The following is a 27,639-nucleotide window of genomic DNA, read 5'->3' as shown; positions in this document are numbered from 1 at the left end:
AGAACTCACCACATTACTGAATGAAGACATATTAGCAAGCAGCTCTTGATCATGAGCATCTCTTTTGCACTAACTGTAAACTCAATCAGTACGCAGAACTTTCCACTCACTCTTTACCGCAACCTTTCCATCAGCACTTCCCTTCGCTATGCATGGAAATAACTTGCCTTACATTAATGTGTATGCGTGTGCTTGTATGTCTGAATAGTTACATGTAATGTCTTGTTAATAACAGCTAATTTGTTGTTGTTTTTTGTTGGTGTGGTTATGTCGGAATGTCCCCTCACAATACCATCTGCTTATGGTTTTGTACACAGTTATTTGTTTTCATTTGAGTTACTTGTGTAGGTTAAGCATAAGCCTGAACGGCGGGCAAAAGGAGTTTAAAGTTTTGCCCCTCCATGCAAGATGTTTTTTCTTGTATTTTAGCAATCCTCCTTTGATTTTGTGAAAGTGAATGATCTGCTTTGTCCAGAATTAAAAGCATGACAAATCATCTTTTGTTGTATAGACTATCACTGGCTTTCTTTGACAGAAGCAACTAGTATTCTAAGTTGTTTTCAAGTCACATTGACATTTTTGACATTCTGAGCAATCTTGAGATGTCTTGATGGTCTTTCTTTGTTTCCTTTGTTTTCCCTTGTTCCATTGTATTTGTTGGTTTCTTGGTTATCTAGTCATTCATAGTCCCTCATAGTTGGTATATTTTTTTTTAAATGTCTTTCAGTCTTGTTCAATAGATTTGTCTTGTGAGTGTGGGTGTGCTGAGTGTATAAGCAAGTTATTTCCTGCTCATATCATTTGCCATTGGTATTATTTAGCCTTTGCTCCCCCACAGTTCCCCAGAGACATGAAAGTATAAGCCCAATTCCTCCAATACCCTGATGTAGAACCCAATGTGAATTTGTTGTCCTATGATCCCTGCAGTGTGTTCCAATCTTGTCCTGACCACATTCTCCAATGTCTGTCTCCTTTCATTTGAATTTTTGATTTTCTTTACTCCTTACTTGTTCTTCTTCCATATGGAAGATGAAGAGACGGAGACATCAGTCCTGAAATCAGAGCTGATCCGAGAACCAGACCTCCTATCCGACGTGTCAGAGATGAAACAAGATTTGATCAAAATGACTGCCATCTTGACTGCAGACTCCACAGAGAAATCCCCTTCTTTAGGAGGGTGTGGTCTAGAGAAAGGGACTGAGGATGTTTCTGGAGAGCCATTAGAAATAATGGAGAAGGACTTAGAGAAAGTCAAAGAGGACCTAGAGAAAGTCAGTGAAATACTGAGGAGTGGAACTTACGAGGGAGAGGCAGCAGAGAAGATAACAAAAGCAGCTAGAATGGCTGAGGAGTGGGTTCTCCTCTCAGACAGTGAGGTAGAGGAGGCCAAAAGGATGGCAGCCTTAGAAATGCAAGAGCCTGTCTTACGTGAAAGTAGAGCTAACAGAGGAGCCCCCAGACCTAAAGCCATAAAGGACAGTGGTGACCTGAAAGAATACCTCCTGGATGCACCTGTGAGCTCCAAAACGAAAGCTAAAAAAGAACCAGTCGTCCAAGAAAAATTCACTGATGTTGTGCTACGCAGAAGTGCAAAACCAACCGCTTTAACCAAAGTGCAGGACAAAACAGCTGCTGGAGATGTTAAAAAGCCAGTCAGGAGGAAGGGGAAAGACCAGGGGCATGCAGAGGAATCAACAGACACAGGTGCCCTTCTAAGTGTGCCTGCAGCTCCTGCCCCAGCATCACCTGTATCCCCAGTCGTTGAAGAAACCCCCATTGGGTCAATAAAGGACAAAGTCAAAGCCTTACAGCAGAAAGTAGAGGCAGAGCAAAAGAGCAAAAAGGTCACCGGAAGCAAGCCTTCACAATTGCCTGTTATGGGCAAATCCTCTCCAAAACCCAAAGAAAGCCCTAAATCAAAACAGGGCCCTCCAAAGTCCCCCAAAGCTGAATCTGAAAAACTTGAAGAGACTATGTCAGTTAAAGAGCTGATGCAAGCATTTCAAACTGGGCAGGACCCCTCAAAGAGAAAGTCTGGGCTATTTGAGTTAAAATCATCCACCACACCAAGATCAGAGAAAACCACAAAATCTGAAACCACCCAGTCAAAATCCACAACCAAAGCAATGGCCTCGCGTGTTTCCCAAGAACGAGAAGTATCTTTGGATTCCAAACCTCGCAAGAAAGAGACTACCCAGCAAGACAGAGAGAAAGAAACCAAGTCAGTTGCTGCTGCCCATTCAGAGCTAACTGAAACTGTAGACTTTGGGAATGGTGGCCTTGATGATAGCTCTGACAGCTTAAAACATGAGGGTGTAGCAGACTCACTAAGTGCCAGTTCTGGAGATGGAACCCCTCATATGAGCTCTGAGGACAGTTACAAACATGAGGGTCTAGCCACTCCAGGCACAAGCCCAGAGAGTGTGTGTCTTTCTCCCAAAACTGGACAGCAGACCTTGACAACTTTGGCAGCAACTGCCACTACGGTCAAAAAAGAAAGTAAAGACACAGAGAAGTCTGGAGACTCTGGTATAAGGGCCGCTGGTGACCAACTGTCTACAGAATTGACCCTCCCTGTCTCTTCCAGCGAGGCTGCAGATGACCACACTACAAGTGAGTCCATATCTGTTAGGAGGAGTGAGTCTAAGCCATCTAAACCTCAGAAGCTTACAAAGCAAATTTCAGAGACTATAGAGACTTTTCTTAGCGATGACGAGAGCCCTGATCGTCAGCTAGCATTGTCATTAGTTGGTTCTCCAGCCTCTAGATCGTCATCTCAGCGTCATGAAAGCTTAGAACTGCCTTTAAAACAAGACTCAGATGCCCTCAGTCCATTAGCTGATGACTCTTTGACAATAAGCCACAGAGACTCTCTAGAGGGTAGTCCTCTCATGGAAGAAAACTCCTCCCATAAATCCCCAGACTCAATTGACCCTAGCCCAACCGAGGAATCACCCCCTCATGACTCCTTAGAGAGCAGCCCTGTAGAGCAAAAAAGCCACCCGTCCTTCCCAACAGCTCTAGGCTCACCTAGTAAACCATCTAGCCATCCAGAACCCTGCAAAGCTACAGAATTCCCCCAAGATGCTTTGCGTGGTAGGCTGCTTCGAGACCATGAGGCTAGTGCTGATGATGACAGTTGTGAGCAGACATCTCAGATGACGAGTTCTGGTAAGAGTCCCCTCTCCCCTGATACTCCTAGTTCTGAAGAGGTAAGTTATGAGGTAAACCCCAAACCCCCTGACCATACATTCCTCTCTGTTCCATCCAAACCGGCTGTCATCCCTGAAGATCCAGAAGAAGAGGATACATCAGACAGCTATGAAGCTAAGAGAAAACTCACTCCAGAGGAGGAGATGTTTAAGATGGCAGCCAAAATTAAAACATTTGATGAAATGGAACAAGACGCGAGGAGCAAAAAAAACTCTAGAAAAGATTTGTTCCCTTCAGCAGATGCCAAAATAGGGGATGACAGCTATGAAACATTAGAGCCCACAAGAGGGAAGCTTTCGCAGAGTGAATGTGGGCTCAGTAGACCCGCTGAAGATTCAAAGTTAGCTGTTTTTGTTGATCCCCATATTAAAGTACAACCTCCCTCTCCTTTTTCAGCAGGTTTGCATGATGGATCCCACAGCAAAGAGGTCAAGAACACAACAGCCAGTGTCACTTCAGAGGGACCTCAGTCTGTCTCAGGCCAGCATCATTCAAAATCCAAACTCGAAACCGCACAGGCACAAACAGTCCCACCATCTGCCGATAAAGACAGTACTGCCAAAAAGTCTGCTGGAACACCAAACGCTGAAAACAGAACAGATGAGCAAAAGGAGGAGAGTTTGAGGAAATCAAGAGAAAACAAAAGTGATGGCAAGGGTGGTCAAAAGTTAGGTGTTACCGATCAAAAGATTGGTGCACAAAAACAAGGTAGCAATGTAACAGATGAGGTGAAAGAGGATCATAAGGTGCATACAGGAGCACCAGAAGCTGCAACTGCTTCCATAGGTCGATCAAAAGAAATGTTCAAACCGGAGGTCTGTATCTATGATGATACAGAAGAGGATGATGATGCACTGGGACCTCCCAGAACTGAGTCAAAAGGTGTCACTGCAAGGGTGGACACTGACTCATGGTCTACCATGCGGGAGGATGATGCTGCTTTTGCAGCACGTGTCAAAGAGGAGGAACAAAAGATACTGAATCTGGCAGTAGATCGTCAGTCTCTCCAAGCAACTCCAGACACAACACCTGGTAGGACACCAACAGAAGAGAGCACTCCTACCAGTGAGCCCAACCCCTTCCTATTCCAAGAGGGGAAACTCTTTGAGATGACCCGAAGTGGTGCTATTGATATGACTAAGAGGAGCTATGAGGAAGAGGCGGGTGGCTTTGCCTTTTTCCAGATAGGAGAACAGCCTTTAGAGGAGCCTCTCTTAGAAGAGCCCAGTCAGGAAGTTGTGAGATCAGCAGAAGAACCCGAAGTTGGCCTCAATCTAACACTAGAGGTAAAGACTGAGGAGACTGAGAAATCAAAAGAAACAGCTGAGCTTCAGTCCCCAACTGAATGTGACCAGCCAGCCTTGAAAGCTGATGCCTCCAAATGTAAAATCCCTAAAATGGGCATTTCAGCTTCATCCAAATCTGCAAAGAAAGATCAGACATCCCCTGAAGGTCTAGAGACTAAAACAGAAAAACATGTAAATGAAGGTTGTTTAGATTTAGACACAAGTTGCCCTGACCAAATGATAACGAATGTACAGACAGCAGAAACTACAGTCACCAGATCAGTTTATCCTGAGCAGGGCCAAGAGTCCTCTGACTCTTCTCCAGAGGAACCTCAATCAGTGATAGAAGCCCCCAAACAAACAGGCAAGTCCAAACAAAGTTCTGCCAGTAGTGTTAAAAAGACTCCAGTGAAAACACAAGCTAAGTCTGCTGCTCAAGGTCGGGGAAAATCCACAATTCCCTCGCCATCTCATTCAACCTCCTCTTCAGCAACTCTTAAAAAAGAGGCCTCCTTCACTTCCGAATCAAAATCTAGAATACCCATCAAGGCTAGCACTTTAAAGCCTGATTCTAGTGTCAAGCGTGCCGAGTCAACCCAAGACAAAAAGCTTAAGGTTCCTGTAAAAAAGGATTCAAGGAGAAAATCTGAGACAGATGCAGGTCCTTCTGTGGATGCCAAAACCAAGACATCTTCCAAAGCCAAGAGCTTCTGTGAGGGGGAGACCACCAAGCCATCCGCTAAAAAGAGTGCTGATTCAGCAAAATCTAAAAGCTTCCAGTCCAGATTGCCAGTCCGTGGCAAAAGCGGTCAGTCATCTCAGCCAACAACGCCCACTAAAGAGACAAGTGAGCCATGCAAACAGTCCATTGATTTCTTTGAAGAGATAAGTGATGAAGCCGCAAAACTTGTGGCAAGATTGGCGCAGGCAGAGACAGAGAAAGAACATGAGGCTGCAGCTGCCAACTCGGATGATGAGAGCAGTCTCATCGATCCATCAATAATAGAAAGAGAAACTTTCCCTGAGATGCAGTTCCCTCCCTCAGGAGACGTCTTTCCCATTAGACCACTGTGGGACGACCCTGTTGAGACACAGATGCAGCGAATCCCAGATGATAAAGATCAAAGTCAAGGTATCCCCCAAGTTTAAGGGGCTATTCTCTATCTGTTGTGCCTCATTAGTACACTGCAGCTGTAAAGGTGCTGCCTCTCTGTCTCTTGTAGTTGAGTCCCAATTGTAGTTGAAGAATCCATGTGACTGTGTCACTTGTGCTGTGTTTGTGTCTGTAATGACGTCTATCTTTCCTTCTATGTGTGCTGAGAATCTCAAGATTGACTTAAAGGCTTTATGGAACTTGGGAAGACAACTTAGTGTCTAAAGTGTTCTAAAGATTATTTCAACCATTGCATGTAATGCTAATACTCCTCTAGTTATTGAAATGTACATTTCTTAATCATAGTACCACCACTAGGTTTATCATGGCTATTCTTTGCAGGCATTTCATGTACTTGTTTTAGGTTTCTTGATTCAATGTAATGAATTACCCCCCCCTCCAAAAATGAAAAAAAATCTGTCAAGGAAGCCAGTGAAGATTTCTGTCAATTCCTTTTGTAAATGTGGTCTGATTTGGTATACTCTGCGGCTCTGACCGCTCATGGCTGTCTGGTGGTATTTACAGTAGATCCACAGGATGAAGCAGAGAGAAAAGAGCAACGGTTGGCCATTATAGCTGACCATCTGGGCTTCAGCTGGACAGGTGAGTCAAACGTTAGCTGCAGTGATCAAGGTAGCAAACTTAAAAGATACATAATTACTTAATGTTTGCTGCCAAACATTTCAAATGCATAACTGTGCCATCGAAATCATTACTGTGATTTATTCTCCTCCACAGAGTTGGCGCGAGAGCTGGACTTCAGTGAGGAGCGGATCAACCTTATAAGGATTGAAAACCCCAACTCACTTCAAGATCAAAGCCATGCCCTTTTGAGGCTCTGGGCAGAGAGGGAGGGGAAGAGTGACACAGGTAAGCGATGAGTAGGGCACGAATGTCACAGAGTGAAATATTTTTTTTGACATGTAAGTTTTAGGTCTGTTTTCTGTGTCGCCAGAAACCACACTGATCAAAAGACTGACCAAGATCAACCGAATGGACATTGTTCACCTCATCGAAACCAAGATAATCAAGTCCACTCAAGACGAGACAACATCACATACCTATGCAGAAATAGAGCGGACAATAGCACTGGATCATAGTGAAGGTATGTGATGCAGATTTTCAGGTTTTTGTTATGCTTTTATAGTATAAGACCAATAACCAAAGTATACATATTTTCTATATTCTTGCACTGTATCCTCTATCAGGTTTTTCTGCCCTTCATGAAGACATTGACAGCCCCAGGCCGGGCAGGCGTACAGAGGCCACACGCAGGAGTCCAGGCTCAGGACAAGAGGTGCCCATGGTGTCAGCAGAGGACCTGTCCTCCAGCTTGTCATCACTTCATGAGACAATGGGAAGATCAGAGACAGATTCAACAGCAACAGGCCTTCTTAGAAATGCCCAGAAAGAGAAACTACAAAAAGAGATGGAGACAACATAGTAAGTTCCGCAGGAAATTCATACATGTGCTCAAAAACATACCTGCGGATGTCAGCACTGTTCGTTTTAGATGGTGTGATGTATGACTCAAAATATGCATTACAAATATTTCCATTCAATGATTATAATTTAAAAAATAAAACATTTTGATAGATTTCTGCCCTTATCACCATTCGCAACAGAACGTGAAATAAGAGTATTACTGTTCTGTCAAAGGCATCTTTGTAATGTGATGTAGAGGTGTCTACTGAAGTTAGCATGCTAACCAGTTAGCCCCAGCCCATCCTATCTCATAATTATTATTACATTTGACAAATGACACAAGAGGTGATGGTCCGATAGTGAGATATTCTCATAGTGAGAAGAGGCGATAGCCTGGCACTGAGGTTTAGTCCGCTAATTAGTCAAATGAATAAGCAAAATTAACTCGATGTCAAGAAAGGAAACAGAAAAATACAACCGTATGCCTCCTGAATTTAGGATGAGTGACCACACCTTATTCAACTTGTCAAAAAACACCATTTTCACAAATTTTCGCTGATGTCTAAGCTGGCATCCGTCAGTCTCAGATGGAGCCTGTTTTCAGTCCCAGTCTGGTGTCCAGCTTTGTTATGGTTCTGTTGCCTGTGATCTCAGGTGGTGGTCCAGGCTTACTCTGCTCCCCATTGAGCTACTTGCTAAAAGCAACTAGTCACTACACACACAGTTAGCTACAGCAAATAAGATAGTAATCAACAGTTAGTGGTCCCGCTGCTGCCTATAGTTTCGGAGATATCTTTTTGGCCACTGTTTTTATAAATGACACCTTTAATACATACTGTGTGATCATCACTGGTTTTATGGAACATGTTAAGTTTAGACATTATAATAACATGAAGGGATACTCTTCATACTTTGTGCTGAATATTGAAAACCTCTTTTTTTTCCACAGCTCATCACAAAGAATTTATGAAGAACTGACAGACACGGTACACACAGGCAGTTTTAAACAAGTAAGTCCTTTCTTCACATTGTACTGCACCACTCCCTACAATCTCAGATCCCACCTGATAAGCCCTGTGTACAGAGGTGTACCCATGTTAGACACCCAGATTAGCCCACCTCCTTGTCCCACTGTTGAACCATGTGACGATAAGGGTCCTGTTGATTGCGAGGGAGCAGAGGGCGGAGAGGGGTGGAGCTTGGAGTGTCTACAAACCATCCATACCGAAGACAGTGCCCATTATTTGTCACCATCTCCTTGGCGAGACTCATTCAATAGCTCTCGGACAGGTGTATGCGAGAGTCGACCGTTGTCTATGACTGACTTTGGGGATAGTTTGATTGAGTGTGATCATGCTGAGCAAGACTTCAAGAAACTGTCTATGGAGCTTTTGGAATCCAGTGAAGTCTCTGAAAAGATTTCCTTTATACAACAACCAACAACAAGTGAGCAAAGGCTTCAGCCTGCTGAGCTAACTTCAGATGCAATGACAGAATCCACGCAGGCCAAACAAATGGACAGAAGACACCTGGATGAAGTTTCACATCGACTTTATAAAGTCCTGTATGGTTATGATGTCGACCCGATAGACTCAGATGGTGACAATGTGTCTGTGGTGCCCGGAGACATAGTTCCAGCTGAGGTCAAGGAAGATGACGTTGAGGGAGCTGCTTCACAAACAAACATTGATGAACATGTGTTAAACCCTATCCTTGACAGTGTAGCTGACCATGCCTCAATTTCAGATGACCTTGATCTCAAATCCACTGATGCCATTAATCAAACACAGGATACTACCACTCAGGCATTAGCAGGTCCTTCTGATATGAATTGCACCAAGCCGGATCTCATGAGCTCGGACAGCTTTATTCAGGTGTTACATGACTCAGTTTGTGAACAGACAGATGCTCATTCAGTAAATAACGCTCTCTCAGTTATACCAGGAGCCGAGTGTAGCTTTGAGAAACCACTGTCCTCCACACGAAATGAACCTGAAAACGAGGTTGTGGATTCTGCAAAGTTTACACAAGACATTGAGGCATCCTGTCCTAGCTTATTTTATGATGGATCGTCTTCACCTGAATGTGTGACCAATGCAGCAATATTACTGACAGAAAGTAGGGCCTCATCGCCTGAATCAGCATCATCATTAAATGAGCTAAACTTTCTTGCACCCGATTCTCCAGTACCTCAGTTTAGGCCGTTGTCTCCCCTACCACCTGCTGTTTTTCCATGGGAAAATGTTGATGTTGAGCCTTCAGCCAGGGGGCAACAGGGAGGGACTTACATGCTGTTAACAGCAGAAGCAGAGGAAAGGCCATTAACACCAATGGTTTCTAATAAAAGACCATTTGGAAAACCAGTATCGTTAGGCAGCGATTATAGTGATGAGGGATCAATCTCACCTCAATCGTTAACTTTCGATCTAGAAGACAGGGCGTTATCACCGGAGTCTATCATTTTAGAAGCAATACCGTGGTTTTTTACATCCTCTGAGCGTTTGACTCCATCTCCTGATTTCCACGAGACAAGACCATCATCGCCTGAATCCTTTGGGTCCATCACTGCACATTGTCAGCTTCCACCAGACTCCCCCGTCCCAGAATTCAGACCAGTCTCTGAGATTTGTACAACCTGGCAAAGTAGATTGTCATCACCTGAGTCTGTGTCATCGAATTCGGATTTTGAAACACCACTATTGTTATCAACGCTTTTTAAAGACAGGCCATCATCCCCAGAATCTGTAGCATCTGTAAACAAATATAAAGCATTGTCAATTGATTCACCTATACCTGAATTCGGTCACAACAGGCCTGACTCAGCGGTTGTAATGATAGGGGAGAGATCTACTTCACCTGAATCTGTAAGCTCAGTTGAAGAATATGGTTCATCACTTAACCATGAAGACAGAGCTTCATCACCTCCTTCAGTCGCATCTGGAGATGAATCTGAATCTGTTTTACCTGTGGCTGGACATACATCACCCTTCCCTGAGTCCGTTGAATCTGCAGAGGTAGAGTGGGATTCCATACCTGATGATTATAGAATAAATTCACCTGAACCATTGGATCCTGATACACAGAGAAAACCATCAAAACCTGTGGAATCAGTGTCTGAGAGTGAAGATGATTGGGTTGTTTTATTGTTGTCTGATATTGAGGAAAGGCCACTTTCGCCAGTGCCTGACTACAGTCCAATGTCTCCACAGTCAGCAGAAGTAGACATTACAGCACCCTTTCCTGAATCAGAAACCCTCAATGAGTGTTTATCCCCAGATTCACCCCTACCACAATATAAGCCATCTGTCCACGATGCTGTTACTTTAAAGTGTCATGCATCATCACCAGAATCTGAGCTGTCAGATACAGAATATGAGGCAATGCCATTGCTCTCATATTTTGAGAATAGGCCATTATCCCCAGATTCTAGTGGTTCAAAACCAACAGGAGCTGCAGTTTTTGTAGAAGAATGTACTGAAAAGCAGTTTGAAACAGAAACAAACATTCATCTGGAGGAGTCAAAAACTGAAGAAAAAAATCTTCTGAAATTTGATGAATCTGAAGATTCCAAGACACAATCAGTAGTATTTGATGAGATTCAGTCTGACAAAACCATTGTCACACCACCCTCAAGAGCTGAGGTCTTATCGACTAATTCAGTTATGGAAGTATTATCTCATGATGAAGGAAACAATCCTGTTTCCAAGAAGAAAAAATCTGTGAGAAAGAAAAAATCAAAGAAATTAATCACAACTGATTATGAACCTGTGCAGGATGTTACACAACATAAAAGAAAATCACCTAAGCCTTTCAATAAAACACATGAGGAGATACTAGAATCTGATCAAACTCTGTCGCCTATTTTGCCTCCAGAAACTGCTTCTGATGCGCCGTCATTGGCAGTCACTGCAAATGTCCCTGAAGATCAGCACTTATTTAGAGAACACTGGAAGCTGATCTCACAAATCTGTGACCCTCAGTATTTGGGAGAAAGCTTCATGGGTAAAAAAGGAGGGTTTCAGTGTGCTGTAACAGAGATAGAGTCCTATCAATCAGAGGCAGATGTGACATTTGAAAATGTCCCTGTTGTAGAGAAAGCTTCTTTTCAGTCAGGAGGCTACGAAAGATCACTTTCACCAGATTCGGAAGCCGAATATAGACCCATGTCACCACATTCGCTGCTGGTCCTAGACTCACTTAGACAAGAATCCTTCCACTCAGGGGACTCTGTGGATAGTCAGCGAGCTTTATCACCGGATTCCCCTATTCCTCAGTACCTCGCCTCTTCCTCTGGACCCACACACATTTACTGTAGATCAGTGTCAACAGAGTCAGTACTGTCAGATCTGGAGGCTGATTTCAACATTCCATTTGTTTTTGAGGACAGACCAGCTTCTTGTGATTCAGTATCCTCCGCCAGCTGTGCACTATCACCCGAATCACCAATTGCTGATTTTAGACCGTTTTTACCAGATTCAGTTGTAATGACTGGATTGGATCGGTCTTCCTCAGTTGAATCAATAACCTCTGATCTGGAATGTGATTATTTCCCATTGCCGTTATTGTTTGCTGAGAACAGACCATCATCACCTGATTCCATCAGTGAAAATGGGCCACTTTCTACAGAGTCTCCCATTCCTGTATTTAAACAGACTTGCCTAGAATCAAATGTTTGTACTGCACTTGAAAGATCCGCATCACCTGTTTCAGTTTGTTCAGATAAAGAATATGGTTCTATATCACTGTCACAATTATCCTCTGACAGGAGACCATCCTCCCCTAATTCAGTAGTTTCTGGGGATGACTACAGAGGTGATTCGCCGATACCAGATTTCCAACCTGGGCTGACGGAATCAGTTCCATTTGTTGCTCATAGATCATCTTCTCCTGAGTCAGTGATTTCTGATGTTGAATCTACACACTCAAGTATAGACATAAGTATTTGCCAGCATAGACCTGACTCGCCAGAGTCACAAATACCGGAGACCACAGAGAGACAGTTAGGGTGTATTGGGCCAACCTCATCTCTAAAGGCAGTAAGTGTGCCAGTATATAGACTTGTTTATGATGCTGAACTTTGGAAGCTCATTTCTCAAATTCGTGATCCTCACTATGTTGGAGAAACGTTTTGCAGTAAAACGGGTGTTTTTGAGTATGCTGGAACAAGAATTGAGTACGTTCCGGAGGATTCAGATGTAAAAGAGGGAGACTTAGAGGATGGTGTGAAGATTGACATTGAAGAGTCATCTGATGCAGATGGTCTACAACCAATGCAAACAAAGGCCGAGGGGGAACAGAGACCAGTGTCACCTGATTTTGGTTCTTCAAAAGACTCCTCTCCAGTTATAAATTCTGAATCAGTAGTTACTATGTTTCAAGAAAGGCAGTCAGCTGCTAACGCAACATTTACAGTAAACCAGTTGATGTGTAAACTTTATGATCCTTTTTATGTAGGAGAAGCCTTTGTAAGCAGAACTGAGGAGTTTGATTATGTGGAGTATAGTAAGGAGTACGGTCCCCTTGACTCAGGTGAAGAAAAGACAGGTAGGCCAATGTCACCTGAGTCTGAGGCGGAATATAGCCCTGACTCACCAGTGCCTGACTTTAAGACAGAGTTACAGAACTCTCTTGCTTTGGTTGGCGGATATAGATCATCCTCACCTGGTTCAGACACCTCAGATCTTGAGGATTCATCAAGATGTTTTCCTTCCGACTTCGACATTCAAGACAGACCGGATTCTCCCCATTCAGTGACATCAGAAATTAATAAGAGGCGACTTTCACCAGAATCGATTCCAGAGTATAGGCCTTCGTCCTCTCAGTCAATGATGATAGCAACAGGATTTAGGACATCATCTCCTGATTCAACAACATCAGTCAATGAGCTCACAACATTAGCGGCAGATTCTCCTGTACCGCAGTTTAGACAACATGTAGAATCAGCTGTGTTAATTTCAGAGAGTGGGACATCATCACCCCTATCCGTAATGTCAGACACTGACATGTATGTTCTGGACACGCCATTTATTGATGTACAAGGGAGATCCTTCACACCCGATTCTGAAAATGAGTTGCGGGCACTTTCACTAGATTCACCCATACCTGAATTCAGACAGGCTGTACTCGACCCAGCCATTTCAAATGCTGAATATAGGTCTACGTCACCAGAGTCAGTCGTTTATTCAGATATAGATTATGATGATGATCCATTTGCATTAGCATTTGATGATCATAGGCCTCCATCTCCTGATTCAGTGTCATCCAAACGCCAGTCCATGTCACCTGATTCACCTATACCTCAATACATTACAAGAGTATCTGAACGTTTTCCGTCATTTGTTGAGTTTAAGCCAGCGTCCCCTCAAACAGGTACACTGGGTGTTGAGCGTGCACCTTTGATGAATTTCCCTCCTGATACTGAAGACAGACCAAACTCTCCAGAGTCATTAGAACTAGAAGTTGTAGAGAGACTGCTCTCACCTGATTCGGAAGCAGAGTATAAGTGTTTCTCACCTACATCACTGCTGTCGATGTCCAATTTCAGATCATACTCTCCTGAATCAACTAGCTCTCTGAATAAATTTAGGGCTCTTTCGCCAGACTCCCCTATTCCAGACTTTAGTCAGGCTCTACAAGAGGCCTTACAGAAGTACATGGAATGTAGATCTTCTTCACCAGAGTCAGTGTTGTCAGATTTGGAAGTGGAAATGGAATTACCGTTCTCTATGTTACTTGAGAACAGACCTTCATCAGCTGACTCTTTAGCATCGGTCAGTAAATACAGAAGACTCTCACCTGATTCTCCCATACTTCAGTTTAGGCCAGCTTTGCCAGTTCCACCCGCTACCATTGAGTCTTATAGGTCATCATCGCCAGAATCAGTGACATCAGATGAAGAACTTGCTCCCCTATTGTCTCAGCCATTTGAAATCGAAGGGAGCGCAAATTCTCCAGAATTGTTCTATGAATACCAGTGTTTGTCTCCAGACTCACCAGTACCTCAATACACCTATACTGAACATCCCGTGTTCACGGTAATGTATAGATCTGCATCTCCTTGGTCAGTACATTCAGATGAGGATTTGGAGACAGATTTATGTGTCCCCTGGCTTCTCGAGGAGAGAGCAGCATCTCCTGGTTCAGCTGCATCCAAAGATGAATTTAGACGTCTTTCGCCAGATTCACCCATTCCTGACTTTACAATGGGACTATGTGAATCCCAGGGTTCACATGCTGACTTAAGGTACACCTCACCTGAATCAGCGTTGTCTGATTTGGACATGGAAATTGAGTCATCTTTCCCAGTGATCATAGAAGACCGACCCTCCTCTCCTGAGTCCATAGCATCTCTCAATATATACAGAAGACTCTCTCCTGATTCTCCTGTTTCTGACTTCAGGCAGTCTTTTCAAGAGACGTATCCCGAGTTTCGTGCTAACAGGGCTTCATCACCTGAATCCGAGGCTTCAGAAATAGAATATGCTCCTTTCATTTCACAGATGTCGGATTTTGAGGACAGAGCAGAATCCTATCAATCAGGCTTGTCTGACTCTGATCTTCGAGGTTTGTCTCCTGACTCTCCAGTGCCCCAGTACACAATGATTGCAAGCACTATGTCAGGAGTAAGATACCGATCCACATCACCTGAATCAGTATTTTCAGATGAGGATTTAGACACAGATGTATGTATCCCTTGGCTTTTTGAGGATAGGGCAGCATCTCCTGGTTCAGCTGCATCCAAAGATGAATTCAGACCTCTTTCCCCAGATTCACCCATTCCTGAATTTACAATGGCACTATGTGAATCCACAGTATCTCACATGGATTTTAGGTCCACCTCACCTGAATCAGCGTCGTCCGATTTGGATATGGAAATTGAGTCACCTTTCCCAGTGATCATAGAAGACCGACCCTCATCTCCAGAATCCTTAGCATCTCTCAATAAATATGGAAGACTTTCACCTGATTCCCCTGTTTCTGACTTCAGACAGGCTTCTCTAGAGACATATCTTGAATTTAATGCTTACAGGTCTTCTTCGCCTGAATCTGAGTCAACATGTTCAGATATAGAATACATTGTTACGAGCCTAGGAACACTAGATTATCAAAAAAGAAACTCTTCTCCTGGCTCAGGAGAATCTGGAGATGAATACCAGGCCCTGTCACCAGACTCACCTATACCTGAATTCACACAGTCACGTCCTGAGTTCCCCATTTCACATATGGACTTGAGGTCCACTTCCCCAGAATCAGTTTTGTCTGATTTGGACATGGACATTGAGTCATCTTTCCCAGTAATCACAGAAGACCGGCCTTCATCTCCTGAGTCCTTAGCATCTCTCAATAAATACAGAAGACTCTCTCCTGATTCTCCTGTTTCTGACTTCAGGCAGTCTTTTCAAGAGACGTATCCCACGTTTCGTGCTAACAGGGCTTCATCACCTGAATCCGAGGCTTCAGAAATAGAATATGCTCCTTTCATTTCACAGATGTCGGATTTTGAGGACAGAGCAGAATCCCATCAATCAGGCTTGTCTGACTCAGATCTTCGAGGTTTGTCTCCTGACTCTCCAGTGCCCCAGTACACAATGATTGCAAGCACTATGTCAGGAGTAAGATACAGATCCACATCACCTGAATCAGTATTTTCAGATGAGGATTTAGACACAGATGTATGTGTCCCCTGGCTTTTTGAGGATAGGGCAGCATCTCCTGGTTTAGCTGCATCAGACGATGAATTTAGACGTCTTTCACCAGATTCACCCATTCCTGAATTTACACTGGCACTTTGTGAATCCTACATTTCACATGCTGACTTAAGGTCCAATTCACCTGAATCAGTCTTGTCTGATTTGGACATGGAAATCGAGTTGTCTTTTCCATTGACCATAGAAAACAGAAATTCATCTCCTGAATCCTTAGCATCTCTCAATAAATATCAAAGACTCTCTCCTGATTCCCCTGTTTCTGACTTCAGACAGGCTTCTCTAGAGACATATCTTGAGTTTAATGCTTACAGGTCTTCGTCACCTGAATCTGAGTCAACATGTTCAGATATAGAATACATCGTTATGAGCCTAGGAACACTAGATTATCAAAAAAGAAACTCTTCTCCTGGCTCAGGAGAATCTGGAGATGAATACCAGGCCCTGTCACCAGACTCACCTATACCTGAATTCACACAGTCACGTCCTGAGTTCCCCATTTCACATATGGACTTGAGGTCCACTTCCCCAGAATCAGTTTTGTCTGATTTGGACATGGACATTGAGTCATCTTTCCCAGTAATCACAGAAGACCGGCCTTCATCTCCTGAGTCCTTAGCATCTCTCAATAAATACAGAAGACTCTCTCCTGATTCTCCTGTTTCTGACTTCAGGCAGTCTTTTCAAGAGACGTATCCCGAGTTTCGTGCTAACAGGGCTTCATCACCTGAATCCGAGGCTTCAGAAATAGAATATGCTCCTTTCATTTCACAGATGTCGAATTTTGAGGACAGAGCAGAATCCCATCAATCAGGCTTGTCTGACTCAGATCTTCGAGGTTTGTCTCCTGACTCTCCAGTGCCCCAGTACACAATGATTGCAAGCACTATGTCAGGAGTAAGATACAGATCCACATCACCTGAATCAGTATTTTCAGATGAGGATTTAGACACAGATGTATGTGTCCCCTGGCTTTTTGAGGAGAGAGCAGCATCTCCTGGTTCAGCTGCATCAGACGATGAATTTAGACGTCTTTCACCAGATTCACCCATTCCTGAATTTACACTGGCACTTTGTGAATCCTACATTTCACATGCTGACTTAAGGTCCAATTCACCTGAATCAGTCTTGTCTGATTTGGACATGGAAATTGAGTTGTCTTTTCCAATGACCATAGAAAACAGAAATTCATCTCCAGAATCCTTAGCATCTCTCAATAAATATCGAAGACTCTCTCCTGATTCCCCTGTTTCTGACTTCAGACAGGCTTCTCTAGAGACATATCTTGAGTTTAATGCTTACAGGTCTTCGTCACCTGAATCGGAGTCAACATGTTCAGATATAGAATACATCGTTACAAGCCTAGGAACATTAGTTTATGCAAAAAGAAACCCCTCTCCTGGCTCAGAAGAATCTGGAGATGAATACCAGGCTCTATCAGCAGACTCACCTATACCTGAATTCACAGCCGCAGTGCCTGAAAGTGTTATTGTGAATGCTTGTTTTAGATCATCATCCTCTGAATCCACTGAATCAGAAATTGAGTATGCTTTGAGTGAGTTGTTGATGTCTATGAATTCTGGTGTTGAGGATAGACCAGTTTCTCCTGAATCAGCAGGATCGGAGGTACAAGAAAGGCCACTTTCGGTTGAATCCGTACCAGAATATAAACCCTTTTCTCCGAACGAACTGATGTTACTTGGAAACATTCGATCTGTATCTCCAGAATCTACTCAGTCATTTGATGAACACAAGAGGTTGTCTCCAGACTCCCCTCTTCCTTGGTTTACACAAAATGTTGATGTGACTATGACTGCAGGAACACACGTTGGCTGTTCATCCCCAGAATCAGTGTTGTCATATACCGAATGTGGTTTGGCTTTATATGATGAAGATGTCATTGACAGGCCACTATCACCTCAGTCAGAGAAGTCAGATGATGAATTTAAACCCTTGGCAACAATACAAACCTTAGGCCAGTTATGTACAGAGGAGACTGGAGTATCACCAGCATCTGTTGAATCATGTATGGAAGAATTTCTCGGTGTATCCAAATCTTTAGTACCTGGAATAAATGTCCAAATTTCCAATGAAGCAACCATTGATAGCGCTGCTTCATCAACAGCGATGGCACCTACCTCACTTGGAGAATCAGTCATCATGGTAGCTGAGTATAATCTTGTTGAGGATGCAGAGTTGTGGAAGCTGATTTCTCAAGTACGTGATCCTCTGTATGCTGGTGAAACTTACAGTCGTAAAACGGGGTTTATGCAATTTGTTGGCAGTACGTTTGAAACGAGCGTTCCAGATGATGACCAGGATACTATAGCAAAATATGAAAATCTGCAAGATTCCTCTGCCACAGCACCACCATCAGAGGTTACACATCCAGTAAGTACAAAGGACACAGCTTCAACAGATGATGGCATTCTTTGCACTTCAAGTGCACAAGTCGTATCTAACATACGCGTCTTAGAGTCACCTCCACCGATGATTGAACAGATTTTGTCCTCAGGAGCAGCTCCATACAGACATGCTCAGTACACATTTGAAGTACCTGCCACTGAGGCACAGGCAACAGTTTCTGATTATGATAGGATGGTTGTATCAGTATCTGACAGAAAGGATAAAGATGAACGGTATTCACCGGAATCTTGGACAGACTCCGGACCCATGTCCCCTGATGTAGCTATGGTGTTAGAGACAAGAGCATCATCACCAGACTCTGTAACATCAGTCAATGAGCTCAGACCGCTCTCACCAGATTCCCCCTTACCTGAATTTACAGTCGCGTTGCCAGAATGCATAACGTTCCTGAGGTCAGTATCATCCTCACCTGAAAGCGTAGCATCAGATTATATATCATTTGCAAATGTGGAGTCTCAGTTTGTGGAATGCAGGCCATCATCTCCAGAGTCTGCACTGTCGGAAGATCGGAATCTGATCGATAGGTCTCTGTCGTCAGAGTCACAGCCTGAATATAGGCCCATGTCACTTGAATCGGCCATGCATATGGCTGACAAAAGAGCGTCATCCCCAGAATCATTGCCTGAGTTCAATGAGAACAGGCCACTGTCTCCAGACTCTCCCATCCCTGAGTTTACAGTATCATGGAAGGAGTACACTAATATGCATAGGTCATCATCACTTGAGTCATTGGTCTCAGATTCAGAGTGTGAGCTTGAAGTCACTTCATCAAGTGCTGCTGAGTATGACAGACCATCCTCACCTGAATCGGTCAATGAGGTCAGACGACTATTGCCTGACTCTCCAGTGCCTGAGTTTATGAGAATATTGTCCTCTTATTTTTTGGATGCTACCAACATGGATAGATCATCCTCACCAGTGTCTTTATCATCAGACTCTGAATTTGTTGCTTTACCCATTGATTGTTGGATTGATGATAGCCCAAGGCCACTAAGCCCTCAATCTGCTGAGTCAGAGGAGGAATTGGGCTTTTGTTATGAGAGGACTGACAGATATGTCTGTAAACCCAAACTTATGAGTCATGTGACATCTCCTTTATTGCCTGATCTGTCTTCACCATTACCGAACAAAAGGCCTTTGGCTGCCTCACCGTTGCTAGTTAAGACCGCTAAGACAAAGCCAGAAGAACAAAATACAACAGGATTGAAATCAGAAGTCTTGTCATATAATGAATGGATGCAGCATGAATCAGAAGCTGAAGGGAACTCAACCACACAAACAACTGTTTGTGAGGAAAAAGGACTTCCTGTGAAGCCATCGCTTGTTCAAGACTCAAGAAAAAAGACCTTACACATCAGTCCTGGAGAACTTAAGAGCAAGACAGCCTCAGAACGGGTAAGACTGAAAGCATGACGACCAAGCAAAGACACTTACTTTGGATGAATCCGTTAACGTGTTATTTGGATGGACTAAATAACTGTGTGGTTTGACAAACTAACAACAAAATGTATTGCAGCGTAGTCGTTGAATTTGCCCAGACATTGCTAGGAGGCTTAAAAGTTGCATGTCATGGCTTCACGTCTATTGCTCTAAACCGAATGAGATGTTGGCTGGATGGCAAAAATCTGTCACTGCGGAGTGATGTGATGCTAACCTGATGAAATGTTAAGGTCAATCTGATGGTGCATACCAGCCTGTGGGTTTTTGTGAACTTATTTAGATCATGTCGATATTCACTTACAGGCTCTTCCTCAGACGCCAGAGGAAACACATTTTCATACAGACGACGAGATGCAAAGAAAGCTGTCGACTGCCACAACAATGACACAAGACACCACTAAAGTAGATTTTCTGTTCGCCACTATGAAAGCAACAAAATCAGTTCCACTACAACTTCCTGACCAGAGCCTATACACAACCCACAGAACTGTTACTCCAGTCCTACCTGAGAAGACATCCTGTCCAAATTCTGAAAGATCCTATGGGTACTCAGATTTAGAGTTCTCCCCTAAGAAAGCACAGATCAGTGAGCTTTTTTCACCCATGTCAACACAGTTTCTGGTGCCACCAGATTATGAAGCAGTATTTTCAGGACATCAAACCCTAAAGGTTTCTGAATGTAGCCAGGCCTCCTTGAATGATTTGAGTCCAGTGTCTCCAGTGTTCAGTGACTCCATTTCAGCTCAGGCTGTGAAGGAAGCAAACACCAAAAGAGAGTCTGAAAATCCTGAAGACTTTGAGTTTTCGCCAGACTTTGACCAAATCCTCTCAGAATTTGAGAAAACAGTCTCTGAACTTGAATCGGAGGATCCAAAGGACCTCAGCAAGAGATCAGAATCTCTCGAGCACTCTGACTCTGATCTGGAATTCTTTGACTGCAGACAAGCCATCTCGGAATTCTCTGAACCAGAGGAACTGAAGCTTGAACATGAGATTACCTATCATATCTCCGAACCCCCATCCCCAATGCCCGGGAGCAGCCCAGATGTTGGCTTCCTGAAAGAGAGCCTTCTGTACACCGATCAGCCTTACCTCCGCGTGAACGATTCCAAGCGCTTCTCCTCTGGCAGTGAAAGTCTTGGTGAATTTGCTTATGATTCAGAGGGTTCACGGGAGTGTCAAACAGAGGGCGACGCCCCCGTGTGTGAGGAGCTTCCTTCCAGAGATCAGGCAGGGTATTACGATGACGATGACTTCCTGGGAAGGGTAAGAGTTAGAGCATGAGCACGGTGCTACACTGGCTGGTGATTTGCCTGGCCAGGCTGGTTGCTGTTGTGCGTCGTCCGAGACTTAGAAGATAAATCACACAAGTTTGCACTTTATGGACTAAATGAGTGCTTCTGTGTGCATGTGTTCCTAAGCTGTTGAGAAAATAACACAAAATTAACAACTGTGATGAGTTGCTGTAATAAATACTGCATCATGAGTGACTGCAAAAGCGTTTTTGATGTTGGTGTTGAGGTGTTGGTATTTGCAGATCCTCTTTATGAAGTTAGTGGTGACATTTAAAAAAAAAAAAAAAAAAAAAAAACCTGCTGTGAAGAACTGATCCCATAACATGTAACTCTTTGTTCACATCAGCATCCGCACGTCTTTGATTTCTGCTTGTTGTTGTTCCCATGGGTGTGCGAAATATCATTTGGACATTATGACTCTATCTGTCCATTATAGGCGCAGGGAAATTAAGTCACTCAAATAACAATATACTACACGTACAGCTTTGAAAAAAATTTCAATTTCCTCCGCCATCAAGGTTATGTTTTATTTATTTGTTGACTTGATTTTCAACAGGATTACAAAAAAAACTATGTACCTGATTTTCACAAAATAGACTCTATGAACTTTTAGTGCAGATTCAGTGTAAGGGACAGATCCAGGATTTTTTTCCTCACTTTCTTAAACATTGCTAGTAAGGACGTTTTCATTACCATTTCAGGAAATAATGCATGAAAAAATCTGGCACATTTAGGTGGCTGTTATCTATCTATAAGTGAGTATAAAAGGGGTATGTTAGGGACCCTGGAATAGCCGTGTTGGCTATCTGCATTCGGGTCTGTTCAGAGATGTGAAAACGTGCCCTGTACCTGCAAAGCTGAGCTCTGTAACCAACCCATTACACTCAGTTGTCTCTAAATCAATCCTGACTCACAACCTGACCTGTAATCATATGTACTTCAAGCAGTCTGAAGGGCGAATGGCAAATGTCCAAATCTCATTTTGATTATTAGTTTATTATGAGATATAAAGACTATGCTCAAGATTATTCTGTTGACTAAATGAGGAATGATATTGTGTAGACAGACTTCAGCTGTCATGTCATTGTCAGTGATATATTGTTTTAGCCTGCTCACCTCTCAGTATTGTCAAATCCAATCTTCACAGTGATGAGCCACATAAATATCTATGTTATTGTTTTGACCCGTTTCAAGTTCATTCTAGGTGTTAATTGGGGGTCTGAGATTCTATGTATTTCGCACACCGCTTCCCATCCTCGCATGTTTACTTCATTTGAAGGTTTTTGCATAACTGTGCCTTCTCTTCCTCTCACGTCACTATTTTGTACAGTTTCATTTTACACCCTCATTCCCATTCGTCTGTACACATACCTTTTTTTGGTAAATGAACACAAGAGTGAGGCAAGGCGAAAAGAAGGAACAGCCGCAGTCTGCAGGAGTGTGCTAGACTAACACTTTGCAGACCTGATACGTTGACCCATGCTGGTTGTGTGCTGTCTCCCAGGAGATAGCAGAGGAGCTAGGTGTACTGTCCTCTGATAGCTCAGAGGAGGAGGTGCTGACCACCAGAGTGGTCCGACGCAGAGTTATCATTCAGGTAAACAAGCATGATGAAGCTGTGCAGCCCCCAGTGCTCTTTGGAGTAATGCAGGGTTAGTGGGTAGCAGAGTTTATGTGATCTTTGTTATTTTTTTTATTTTTTTCTTGGGTTAATTGTATAGTACAGAGCATCCAACACTTACATTTGCTTGGCACAAATGTCCTCCATCTTTTTGCAATGGGGGATGGAGGGGGAGCTCTAAACCACATTGTGATTTGTCATTTTCTTTCGTTCCTACTACATTTTATTTTTTCATGTCATGTCATATTTTTGTTTGATGAAGATTCAGTAGCGAGAAATGAAAGCCACAATGTTCCACATTTTTGATATGTGTGTTTGTCATTGTCAAAATACTTTACGTCATGAAAAAAAATAACTTGTTGTTGATTGTTCCACATGAATTGACAATTTTGTGTTTTGTCGTCTTACAGGCAGATGACCTACCAGACATCCCATCACAGACGGTCACGGAGGAGAAGTACACAGACGAGCACGGCAACATCGTAGTTAAGAAAGTAAGAGAACACTCAAAGATATGAGCAACATCAAACTAGCCGACATTCGCGCAGTCGTCACAGTAAAGCTATTCTCTTTCCACGTTTTCCACCAGATCACACGGAAGGTGATTCGCAAATATGTGTCACCTGATGGCATGGAGACGCAGGAAGTGACCATCGAGGGCTCTCACCAGGAGACGGTGCAGATCGAGGAGGGAGACGCTGTCTCTAGAGTGGTAAAGAGAACTGTGCTTCGCAGTGAGGGGGATCAGAAAGAGGTTAGTGTAATAATTTAACAGTGGCAACATTTTGTGATGTTGAGTGCTTTGAACAGTTACAATCCCGCCATTGTGCATTGCATCTGTGACGCTGCACCTGGTATTTGGTCATGAAAGAAAGTTCTCTGCTGCATTCAGGAGTTGTATGACAGTTGTAAATGTTGACTCTTGCCTCATAAAAATGAAAAAGAAATTGTAAAGCTGCTGCCAAAACACACAAAAATACACTTGTAACAATACACAAATGGTGACATTTATGTTTGAGCCGCACACAGTCCCCATCCCCACAACTAATAGTGATCAGCCATGCTAGCAGTTCCGTGAGGCTGCGCATCCAACACCCTCATAATGACAATGCTAATGTTTACCATGTGTAATGCTAACCCTGTTTGAATCTTAGTTTAATGTGTTCGTACGCTAAAATCAACATTTACTACTAAAACAAAGCACCCTGGAGGCTGATAGGAATGTTATTAGCTTTGTGGGTATTTTACCATGCTAGTATAGGATGAATGAGACATTTTGACCAAATGAGATATACGATAAAACTTGACAGTACATATATACATTGTACAAACCAAGGTGCATGGATTTTGTGTAGATTTTTGCTTGACATCTTGTCATCATCTCTGCAGTTGACCTTCTCGGAGCCTTTGGCCCTGGGCGCCGCCACATCATCAGAATTTGAGGTAGAGCCAGTTCAAGGTCGAAAGGTCAGCAAGGTTGTCAAGACGACGGTGGTGAGAGGAGAGAGGATGGAGAAGCAAATGGGAGACCCCTCGCTGGCTGCAGATCTCCCTTCGGCCAGAGAGGACTTCGAGAAGGTCAGTGGGTCCAATCCAGAAGAAAATCTTAGGAATGATTCTGTCAACAACTGATTTCACACATTAACTAGGTATTTTATATTAGTGATGAGAGGAACATTTAAGTAAGTGGAGGTGTAGCTGGTTTTTATACCAAAAATGCTTCCATAACCTGCTAATGCAGATTTTTTTAATAACTTGTCAGTGACTGCTGTTGAGCAGATCTTTACGTCGTGTTTCCAGCGTCTTCACCTCCCTCTGATCCCTTCCTCGTTCTTTCCCCACCAGGCATTGAGTTACACTGGAGGCTTTGGGAAAATGCTCGTGCCTCACGTAGTAGAGAAAGAGGTTGTGCAGGACGACGGCTCTGTGGTTAAAAGGTCGGACAGCAGCATGGGATTGTGTTGAAAGTGACCACAAAGACATCGGTGTTTGCTAAGAGGACACTGAGCAGATCTTAACCTGGAAGCATGGTGTGATTTGCACGCTATCCTCTAACCATTAATGTTACAGTCCAGACTCTCATTCTTGAAGTGGCAATTGTCCAAGGGAAGATAGATGTACATTGTACTCACTAGGATTTTTGCTGATCTTCAGTGACACTTCCCACACACTACCTTCTGGGAAAGATTTTAAGGTTTTAAAGCCCCAATATTTTAGATTTTGTATCCGTGTGTAGAATTGTTTGAATCCCGGTTAAAATAGTGCGATGATTGTATTGCTTGCATCCCATTCTTCATTGTGTCCAACAGTGTAGAGACTAGCACTGGGGGGCACCAACATTGGTGAATTCCAAATTGTATACATTGTTTCTTCAAACAAGTCCCTGGTGTCGGTATATTATTTTATTATTCGTACACTAATATGTCATACCCAAACTGTCGCAAATTGTTTAACACTGAACTCTGCTTCAAGACTGAAGCAGTTGATGGCTTGCGGAGTAACGACATTACATGTAACAGGTTTAAGTAGTTAGGATATAAAATTTACATTACAATTTTGACATTGGAATGATATACTTGTCTTATGCACATGCGCACACATGACAACACTTCACACATCTCACACAACGTCAGCCTGGTCTTAAGTGAAACCGAAAACACTGGTGTTTATTCTTGCAGAAGACACACAGGTTGTTAAGATAAATAAAAATGATCTTGTCTTTTTTTTTTTTTTGCTTGTGTTTGGCATTGAGGTGACCGAAAAGTAATGAAAAGTAAGAAAGTTACATTACTTCAATACTGTTACACTAGAATTAGGTTACTGACTACATTTAATATCAGGTAATCAGTAACTGTATTGGATCACACTTTCAAAGTAATCCTCCCAACGCTGCCTGCCTGATTGGAAATATGACTGTGTTACTGACTGTCTCATAAAGATGTATTTAGTGGGTTTTGCTGCTTTACCTTGTCTTTGGCAACATTTTGTACATACACATGTACAAAAATGTTTTCATAACCAATTGAAGTGATGGCCAGATGAAAACAAAGCTAGACATCACTAACACTGCTTAAACATTGTAATGTTCCATGGGTTGCGTTCAGTTTTTTGACAAACCGTATTTAAAAATTCTTGTTTAACACAACTTTTAAGTTGCTGTGTATTAATATGTGTTAAGGTATTGACCTTATTGACCATTAATGACCATGGACTCCTTTCTATTCGCATTTCAGTCAAATTAATGATTTGTAGTTTCAAGGTTATTTGACTGTGCCGTCAGGTTGGTAGTTTGCACAATATTAATTTATCATATCATAATATTATGTATGTATATATCAATTGTAGCTTTCATAGCTAGCAAATGACTTTATCTCAAGGTGTCACTTTAATTTAGGGTTGGTTGGAATGCAGGTCACTCTGTCGGGTTCTCAACTTGCAATTTGGTTACACAATTAAATATGTAATATATAGATTACACAATTGAATGTTGAATATTCATTGACAGCCCTTAGCATGCAGATGTGACCAACATTACGCCAAGTTACGATAAAATGATTTAATCCAACTAAAATATTCATTTGATGCATGACAAAATCAAAATTAGAATTTAGAAAATCCACATTTTAGATAGCAGATATAATATGATACAATGTTTTATGCAATTGTTTGCATGTGCAGAATGTATGAATGTATCATCTGCCCAATCCATAACACCTAGACAGCAGAGTTTCACTAGAGTATCTGTTAACTGCTGATAACTGTGGCTGCCATGAGCTAGCTAGCTCAGTTAGCAGTGCAGCAATCCGGATCTGCTAGCTGACTTGACTGCTCAGACTGAAAGTTTGGGGCGTGTTGGTGTCTATACCACTAGCACAGGAGCCTCTGACCACCATTTTCATTTTTGTTATTTTTTTAATCTTTCATACTAAAATACCCTGCAAAATGTAACTACATTTCACAAATCATGAAGGGATCATTCTATTTTTTTATTTTTTTATTTTGTATCGCATCATGTGCAGTCAAATTGCACACACATTTCGACACTCAGAAATAGTGACTGCTAATGTGTGGCTCGTTCAAGCCCTACGAGAGTGAACTTGGAGGTGACCAGTGTTTTTCAGTCCACACCTGCACACATGGCCGGTGATGACAGTACATCAAAGTAAATTTAGATGTGGTGTAAAGCTTCTTTTTTTTTCTTTCTTTCTTTTTTTGCTCCTACAGAAGCCACATGCGTAAGTCACGAACCCAGAAGAGGACTGTGATGAGGGATGCCCAGGGGAAGCACGTGCACCTGGAGCGTCTGGACGACACCCCAGACGCCCTGCAGCCCGACGCACTGCAGCAGCACCTGCACCAACTGCTTCGACGCTACTGTGAGGACGACAGGGAGGAGGAGGGGGAGGACGGAGATGAAGAGGAGGAAGGAGGCGACATCGACGAGAGTTTTGACTGAGCGGCCGCTTCCCCGCCGGTCCTCTCCATACATCACCCGCTGAAGCCTTCGGTGGCGCACGCTTCCTCAGATCAGGATGTTCCAGATCCCCTTCCTTGTTATCCTCGCCGATCACTGGATTACAGTTTTTCTATCGTCCTCTTTTTGTCGAATGATGGAACAACAGTACATTGTGCTTTAACACTCTTCCTTCCCTCACATTGTGTTTCATTTGCTCTTTTTGTGACCAAAGATAGCACCCTTCATTTTTTTTTTTTTTTTTTTTGTCGGATGATGTTTTTTTTTTGTTTTTACCTTTTTGGCTGCTGTGGTGTGATAACGGTACGATGCACCAAAGGTCGATGAAAGTCTAAGGCGGGGGGGGGGGGGGGGGCAAATCGGACGTTTCGCCTCATGCATGGCCTCTTCTTGAAGAACTCTTGTAAACATTTGTAAATAGAGGAGATGAAAAAAAGTCATGCTTGGACCAGGGGGGGGGGGTTCCCAAAAATTCAAAGCATTTAATACATTAGCCCACCTTGACCTGCTGTACATGCACCGATTCAGCTGGAGAATGGCCACCGTACAGATGAGATTAATGTTACATAGAGAATAAATTGGGAGGAGTGAATGTTGTGT

The 27,639-nt window shown here is 43.0% G+C and overlaps 1 protein-coding gene across 27 annotated transcripts in view; it reads left to right on the top strand.

Annotated features, from left to right (window-relative positions):
- Nucleotides 1–27,373, top strand: part of ank2b (ankyrin 2b, neuronal) — a 186,512-nt gene extending 159,139 nt beyond the window's left edge. For 18 of the 27 annotated variants that reach the window (XM_037112339.1, XM_037112338.1, XM_037112346.1 and 15 more), the window contains 11 exons: nucleotides 1,030–5,631; nucleotides 6,178–6,255; nucleotides 6,391–6,522; nucleotides 6,608–6,757; nucleotides 6,861–7,095; nucleotides 8,027–8,087; nucleotides 22,976–23,059; nucleotides 23,155–23,319; nucleotides 23,955–24,143; nucleotides 24,411–24,502; nucleotides 26,790–27,373. In XM_037112339.1, coding sequence (XP_036968234.1) covers nucleotides 1,030–5,631; nucleotides 6,178–6,255; nucleotides 6,391–6,522; nucleotides 6,608–6,757; nucleotides 6,861–7,095; nucleotides 8,027–8,087; nucleotides 22,976–23,059; nucleotides 23,155–23,319; nucleotides 23,955–24,143; nucleotides 24,411–24,502; nucleotides 26,790–27,021 — 6,020 coding nt within the window. In that variant the 3' untranslated portion in view covers nucleotides 27,022–27,373. The other 9 variants (XM_037112353.1, XM_037112352.1, XM_037112351.1 and 6 more) reach the window with 7 other exon arrangements.
- The last annotated feature ends 266 nt before the right edge of the window (nucleotides 27,374–27,639 follow it).

The sequence above is a fragment of the Acanthopagrus latus genome, chromosome 10 (genome assembly GCF_904848185.1).
Source record: "Acanthopagrus latus isolate v.2019 chromosome 10, fAcaLat1.1, whole genome shotgun sequence".
NCBI lineage: Eukaryota > Metazoa > Chordata > Actinopteri > Spariformes > Sparidae > Acanthopagrus > Acanthopagrus latus.
This window is presented reverse-complemented; position numbering and strand designations above follow the sequence as displayed.